This window comes from Miscanthus floridulus, chromosome 9 (assembly GCF_019320115.1).
Source record: "Miscanthus floridulus cultivar M001 chromosome 9, ASM1932011v1, whole genome shotgun sequence".
Lineage (NCBI taxonomy): Eukaryota > Viridiplantae > Streptophyta > Magnoliopsida > Poales > Poaceae > Miscanthus > Miscanthus floridulus.
Window position 1 is genome coordinate 97,904,278 of NC_089588.1, and position 8,363 is coordinate 97,912,640.

Genomic DNA, 8,363 nt, shown 5'->3' on the forward strand with positions numbered 1-8,363 from the left:
AATTTGTTAAAAATTATTAATTTCCTACATTTGAAAGCACATATAATTGCATAATTTAATCAAATTAATCTATTTTGAAAAGAGGCAATTTTTAGGGTGTTACAAACCTACCCGTTAAGATGAATCTCATCCTTGAGATTCGGATAATGATGACTCAAAAAGATGTGGATATTCTGACTTCAAATCCTCCTCCCTTTGCCATGTTGCCTCATCCTTTGAATATCAGTTCCACTGTACTTTCACATTTTGATGGCCCGGCTTCTAGTGACCTTTTCAGCTGTCCCTAATATCTTGATCGAATACTCCTCATAAGTGAGATCCTCCTTCATGCTAAGTTCTTCCAAAGGTATTTGCTCCTTAGGCACATGCAAACACTTTTTCAATTGAGATACATGGAAGACATCATGTACACCTGACAAGCTTTCTAGAAGTTCCAACTGATATGCCACTTCACCTCTTCTCTCAAGAACCTTGAATGGTCTAATGTACCTTGGTGCCACTTTCCCTTTTACACTAAACCTCTTAATGCCTTTCATTGGTGACACTTTAAGATACACATAATCTCCCACTTGAAAGACCAATTCCCTTCTCCTAGTTTCAGCACAACTCTTTTGTCGAGATTGCGCCACTCTTAAATTTCCTCTGATCAACCTCACTTGTTCTTCAGCATCTCTGAGAACATTAGGTCCAAAAACTTGGCTCTCACCAGTTTGATTCCAGAACAATGGTGTCCTGCACTTACGTCCATATAACCCTTCAAGAGGTGCCATCTTAAGACTTTTCTGGTGACTATTGTTGTAAGAGAATTCAGCATAAGGCAAACTCTTATCCCAACTTGTACCATATTACAACGCACAGGCTCTCAACATATCTTCCAATATTTGGTTGGTTCTTTCAGTTTGGCCATTAATCTGTGTATGGTAGGCTGAGCTAAAATTCAACTTAGTTCCCAAAGACTCATGTACTCTCTGCCAGAAGTGTGATCTAAATTGTGTACCTTTATCAGACACGATCTTCTTAGGCACACCATGTAGACACACTATCCTTTCCATGTATAACTCTACCAACTTTGGTCCCGTATAGGTGGTCTTGACAGGTAAGAAATGAGCAACCTTAGTTAATCAATCTACTATTACCCATATTGAGTCATAACCTCTCTAAGTGCGTGGTAAACCAACTATGAAGTCCATACCAACTTCTTCCACTTCCACTCCGGTATCTTCATCGGTTGTAGCAAACCTACAGGTCGTTGATGCTTAGCTTTGACCCTTTGGCAAGTGTCACACAATGCAACATATTCTGCCACATCTCTCTCTAATACATACCACCAATACTTCTCTTTAAGATCCAAGTACATCTTAGTGCTTCCAGGGTGTATAGAATAAGCTGACTCATGGGCCTCTTGCAGAATTGCATCTCTGATGGTCTTTATCTTGGGCACATAGATCCTCTTCCCATACCATAGAGTTCCATTCTCATCCATGCGAAAACCTAGTGACGTTCTAATCACTAGCTTATCTGTTATCTCCTTTAGCTTCTCATCCTCCAATTATCCCTTGTGAATCACTTGCTCTAGGGTAGGCGCCACTTCAAGTTCCACATCATAAGTGGCAAAGCTCAAGATTAAACGCTCCATTTCTTCACATAGCTCCTTAGACATAGGTAATGCCTAGATCCTATTGGCATAACTCTTCCTACTAAGAGCATCTGCCACAACGTTTGCCTTTCCCAGATGATAATGCACTTCCAAGTCATAGTCCTTAATCAACTCCAAACATCGATGCTATCTCAAGTTCAGATCTGACTAAGTCAAGATGTACTTCAAGCTCTTATGATCCGTATAGATGTCGCTTTTATGACCAATAAGGTAGCGTCTCCATATCTTCAAAGCATGAACCACTGCTGCTAACTCCAAGTCATGAGTGGGATAGTTCAGCTCATGGTTCCTTAGCTACCTCGATGCATAAGCCACTACTCTTCCTTCTTGCATAAGAACACAACCCAGACCTTCGCGAGACGCATCACAATAGATGGAGAACTTCTTGCTCAAATTCAGCAATATCAACACTGGAGCTATAGTCAATCTCTTCTTCAACTCCTCAAAGCTAGCCTGACACTTCTGACCACACAAACTTGGCATTCTTCGCTAGCAATGTAGTCATAGGCTTGGCAATCTCAGAAAACCCTTCAATGAACCTCCGGTAGTATCTAGCTAACCTAAAAAATCTAATTATCTCACTAACATCCATTGGTGGTTTCCAACTCAACACATCATTTACCTTGCTCGGATCAACTGTGATTCCACCATTAGAGACAACATGGCCCAGAAAAGAAACTTCGTTCAACCAAAACTCACACTTGCTTTGCTTGGCATACAGCTTGTGTCCCCTAAGTTTCTATAAAACCAACCTTAGATGCTCAACATGCTCTTCCTCATTCTTGGAGAAGACCAATATATCATCAATGAACACCACAATGAACTTGTCAAGATATTCCATAAACACCTCATTCATCAAATACATAAAGTATGCAGGTGCATTGGTCAGTCCAAATGACATAACTATGTACTCATACAACCCATACCTCGTAGTAAATATTGTCTTGGGTATGTCAGTAGATCAAATCTTTAGTTGATGATAACTAGAGCATAGATCGATCTTGGAGAACACGCAAGCACCTCTCAACTGATCAAATAAATCATCAATCCTAGGCAATGGGTACTTGTTCTTGATGGTAACCTCATTAAGTGATCGATAATCAACACACATCCTCTGAGTACCATCCTTCTTGTCAACAAAAATAATAGGTGCTCCTCAAGGCGAAGAACTAGGATGAATGAAACCTTTCTCCTGCAGCTCCTTTAATTGTTTCTTCAGTTCTTCTAATTCATTTACCCCCATTCTATATGGTCGCTTAGCTATAGGTGCTGTTCTAGGTAATAGCTCAATAAGGAATTCAATGTCGCGATCGGGTGGCATACCTCGCAAGTCATTAGGGGAACACATATGGGAATTCATCTACAACTGGGTCTTCTTTCCTGGCGCCATCACCCAGCTGGTTCACTGTGGCTGTCTGCTACTCTTGCACTGCAACTTCAAAACTAATTCTGTCCCCCTTGAGTGTTGTCAGAGTTACCACTTTCTCTTTGCACTGAACCATAGCTCGATGTTGCTTCATCCAATCCATACCCAAAATAAAATCAATCCCAACTATTCTAAAAAAAATTGGACTCACTTGAAATTATAGCCCCCTTAAAGAGAGCTGAACTGCGGGACAATGGAGAGTAGCTTGCATTCCTCCACCAGGTGAGTTGACTAAGATAGGATTCTTGAGAGCACAGAGGGGTATACTATGTTGTCTAATAAACATGTGTGCAATGAAAGAATGCAAAGCACCAGAATCGAATAAAACTGTAGCAGGTATGGAATTAATGGTGAACGTACAAAGCATGACTTCTGGCGCCTCCTGTGTGGTCTCTGCGGACACATGGTTCACTCTTCCAGTGTTAGGAGGTGGCTGTAGATATTTCCCCTTGTGGTTGTTATTCTGGTTCTGAGAAGCCTGCTAATTCTGCTTCCTAGGACAATGATTTGCATAATGTCCACTCTCGCCACAACGATAGCAAACATTGGGGTTGTTGGGCACACTATTCTTCATTGGGGTGTTGTTGCTGGCATTCCCCTGGCGTGATGCCTGATTGCCCATCTGTTGCTGGGGGCGCTAGTTGCCATTCTGCTGCTAATATTGAGGACGTTGCTGATTTGGGTTGTGGTTCCACTTATTAGATGGCCCCTGGTACCTCTGCTGATAGCCTTGTGGAGGGTTGGTGCGCTTAGGGGAACTACTTCCTAAATTCTGCCCCCATAGCCTTCCTCTTCTTTGCTTCCATCTCCTTGCGCTTATCGTCGACCACAATAGCGCGGTCCACAAGGGCCTAAAAATTCGGGTAAGTGTTGGACATCAACTGCAGCTGAAGACCATCATACAGACCCTTGAGAAAATGGCGCTACTTCTTGGAATCATCTGACACCTCATCAGGAGCGTAACGTGACAAATGAACAAACTTGTCACGATACTTGCTCACAGTCATTGATTCTTGCTTCAGAGCCCGGACTCATCTTGCTTAAGTTCCACCACACCTGAGGGGATGTGGTAAGACCTGAAACTCTCACAGAACTCCTTCCAGGTGATCTGACTAGCATTGTTGGGATGCCCATACGGGTAAGACTCCCACCAGTCCTGTGCTGCGCCCTGGAGTTGGCCGAACGCGTATAGCACCTTCTCATGGTCATTGCACTATGCTATCGCTAGCTGCTTCTCTACCACATGGAGCCAATCATCTGCTTCCAGTGGATCAGCAACATGGTTGAACACCAGACGGTGACCCTTCATGAACTCGCCACGCTTGTCCCGAGGTGGCGCCCCTCCAACTAGCAGGTTCTGCATATTCTGTACCAGCGTCTGCATCAACTGCGTCTGTACCGCCAGGAGCTGCTCTATGGTCGCCGGTGGTGGTGGCGGTGGTGGATCATTGGGAGCGCCTCGGCCTCTGCCCCTGGCGGCCATCTATTTTCCAAAACAAATGTTCAAGATTTAGAGATATCCGAGTTAAAGATCACTTATATAAGATACAGAGTAAAACTGAATGTTTTCTGGGCAGGTTCCGACAACAGCAGTGCAAAGAAACAGCCATATCTCGAGTTCCAGATATCAAACAGAGACATTATTTATATTTATGGAAAGCTTATGAAATTATCTACAACTTTGTTATAGAGTTCTGTCCCATATTCTGTTGTTAAATTAAGGTATTATAGCAAAACATAAATTCTGTCTAGAGAATCTGTCAGCGTAGAAACTTCAACTTGCAACTGTTATATTTCTCAAACCAGAACAGGTATAAGGGTGATTCCAACAGCGTATCAAAGACGAAGAAGTATAAATTCATCCATAAAATTTTCATGACCTTTGGACATATAGATTTGGAGATATATCATGATTAACACAAACTGCTCCGAAAAACAGTACACCGCAGAGACGAGAAAAACCACCCCAACTATCTATTCACTATTCCTTAAGACTTAAAAGTATATATCTAAATGAAATTGTAGGCAAAGTCTACAAAATCATTGCAATCATTCAAAGATCCAAATCAAGCAAATTAATAATAACAATTCAAAAAGGCAATAAAGGTGCAATATTCAATCATTGACTCAACTTGCGATTACTATCGTTCTCTTCATAATAAGGGTAAAGATCCTAAAGGTCCTCTTCCGATGGCACAAGGAGGTGGTGAGAGAAGATTATGAAAGCATATCAAGGCAAAGAGTGTAGATGAGAACAAGACTTAAAACAAGCATCAAAGGTGGAGATGAATAGCAGGGGTAAGTATATGGTATAGAAGAAAAATATCAAGGTTTATAGAACAAGGATTTTTGTAGCAACTTCTAAACCTTAGATCGACCAGCTTCTACTAGGCTTGCGTCCTACAATCAACACGGATCAGATACTAATTTGTCACATCCAATTTTAAGGACAAAATCGAATGTAGAATCCTATGTGTGCCCAGGAATCAGTCACACACACAAGATGACAAATTACAATGTATCATCATAGGTGTTTATTACATCTCGAAAAATAAACCATTACAGAAGCATCAAGTCTAATATAAAAGCGGTAAAACGTGATAACCACTCTCCACGAGAGCCTCCAAACTCCACAGGGATGGTTGACTGGTGAACCACAAGTCTAGTAGTCCTCAGGAAACTCCGCATAACCACCATAATCTGTTACCTATCCGTCATAATCTGTACTTACTCTGCATAAGTACATCTCGTACTTAACAATTATAACATGGGGTTCATGAGGCTCAAACGCTGAGACATAGGTTTACAGCGTTAAGCATTTTAATGAGTCAAATTTTAGCATTAACAACAACAACTTTAGTAGTGCCCCAATTAATCACATGAAGCTGATAACACGAATAAAGAAATAGCATTTAAAAACATCGTCGATCATTCGTCATTATTTAATAAGGAGTCTAGGCCGCTCGTGACCGTGAGCATGGCTGATACATCAGTTTTACACTCTACAGAGGTTGTATAACTCTACCCATGAGCTGTGATTTACCCTTTCGCCTGAGGTAGCTATCCTCTTGACGCACTTCCTAGGAAGGTTGGTAAGGTTCACAATGAAGTCTTTCAAAGGTTCACCTAACAAGTGAGTAGCCGCTCGGTTTCAATGGCAAGTAGGTGTAGGAACCCCCCTTTCGAATGGCACAATTCCTTCTCGGCTATACTAATAGGAATAGTGGTTGTCCTATACCCGTCTCGGCAACCCCTTTTACGCCTTTCGGTAACCACTAACAAGCTAGAAAAGGTCCTTCTACTGAACTAAAGCCAGAGCCATATAGCACTCATGGTTGTACTGTATGTCCCGGGTGATCACTTACAAATAAGTCCTTAGGGAGGACAAGAGCATCATGTATAAAGCCAAATGCTCTCACCCTTTAATTCACGTTGCTAAAAAGCATCTTTTATTTTTTGTTTCACATTCCATTAATCAAGTTACAGTTCATGATCATAATTAACTGAGCACTAGCATCAGCTACCCATATGCAATTTTAACAAGGTGACAAGGAATCGGGATATCAAATAACTAGGAAAAATATCTACGGGTATCAAGGTAGACACATGCATATGATTAAATGTTATTAAGGTGAATAGGATAACAAGGATGATCCCATGCTATACTTGCCTTGCTAAAAGTTTTCTTGCTGGTCTTGGTCTTCAAAGTACTCCTCTTGATCACCGACGTATTGCTCACTGTCTATACTCGATCACAATATAGCACCACACAAGCATTCAGAACCAATCATGCATACCAAACATGAACTATAATTAGAACAATACACCAAAAGTGGAAAAAGATGTTGAAAAGCTTATAAAACTAATCTACGCATTGGATGAACACGCAGACATGAAAATCACTGAAATCGGACTTAGAACGGAGAAGGTATGGTGAAATTAAGCTTTGGATGGCAAAATCGTAAATATACCGAACTAAACTATGCTTTTCAAATAAGAAAACGCCTTTCCAGAAGGCGCTTTGGGACTGCGGGCATGATTACAGAAAAGCAGAGGGCCACTTTTGCAAAATTAACCAACGAAGGGGTATGCTCTATTCTGGGCCATTGAATCTATGACAGATGGCAGAGATTAGAAAGGGGAGTGAGAGGGGAACCGGCCAGTCGGAACAGGGACTCCGGCGTGGTGGAAGCCATTGGAGGCGGCGGCAAGCATGTTAGAAAGGCGCTGCGGGTCACTAGAGCTTACGCGAAATGCATGGGGATGGCGAGCGTGGCGAGGCAAACTCAACTGGGACTTCCCCCGTGGTGGAGGACATTCGGAGATGGTGGCGCGTGCGGCGAGGCAGCTCAGCTGCGGCAGCGCAACTCCGACGAGCCAAAGTGACACGCAGAGAGGGAGAGGAAGAGCACAGGAAGCACTGGAGGGTGCCTTACCACGTCACGAAGCTCGTCGGCAAGCTCATGTTAGCTGGGAGGCGGCGGTGGAGATCAACGACAGCGAGTCGAGCTTGGCAATGGCGAGCTATGGTGAACGGTGAAAGCTCTAGTTTGGTTTTGGTGAATTGATGAAACCCTAAGTGCTAACCCAGTTTATCAAAGTGATCATGAGATAGGTAGCACATTCCAAGTGGTGAAGCAAATGAAGATCATGACATGATGATTATGATGCCATGGTGATGATCAAGTGCTTGGACTTGAAAAGAAGAAAGAGAAAAACAAAAGGCTCAAGGAAAAGGTATAAATGGTAGGAGCCATTTTGTTTTTGGTGATCAAGACACTTAGTGGGTGTGATCACATTTAGGATCGATAGCCGTACTATTAAGAGGGGTAAAACTTGTATCGAAATGCGGTTATCAAAGTGCCACTAGATGCTCTAACTCATTGCATATGCATTTCGGATCTAGTGGAGTGCTAACACCGTTGAAAATGTTTGTGAAAATATGCTAACACATGTGCACAAGGTGATACACTTGGTGGTTGGCACATTTGAGCAAGGGTTAGGAAGTTCACTGGTGGAGTGCCCGCCCATAGAGTGCGAATAGTCCGATGGTGCCACTGGCGCCCTAGACAGAGGAAGGCATTGGGTTCTTGATAGTGGGTGCACTCAACACATGACCGGTGATGCAAGAATGTTCAACTCAATCAACACCAATGGCAATGATGGTTATGATAGTATCACATTTGGTGATAATGGCAAAGGCAAGGTCAAAGGCTTGGTAAGATTGCAATATCCAATGACATGAGCATTTCCAATGTGTTGCTAGTAGAGAGCTTGAAC

The 8,363-nt window shown here is 42.5% G+C and overlaps 1 protein-coding gene across 1 annotated transcript; it reads right to left on the reverse strand.

Annotated features, from left to right (window-relative positions):
• Positions 1 to 239: 239 nt before the first annotated feature.
• On the reverse strand, positions 240 to 1,483 carry LOC136480365 (uncharacterized). The gene is made up of 2 exons (XM_066477934.1): positions 1,326 to 1,483; positions 240 to 789 (listed from the first exon to the last, which is right to left on the reverse strand). The coding sequence occupies exons 1-2, from the start codon at positions 1,481 to 1,483 to the stop codon at positions 240 to 242; spliced, it is 708 nt and encodes a 235-aa protein (XP_066334031.1).
• Positions 1,484 to 8,363: the final 6,880 nt, after the last annotated feature.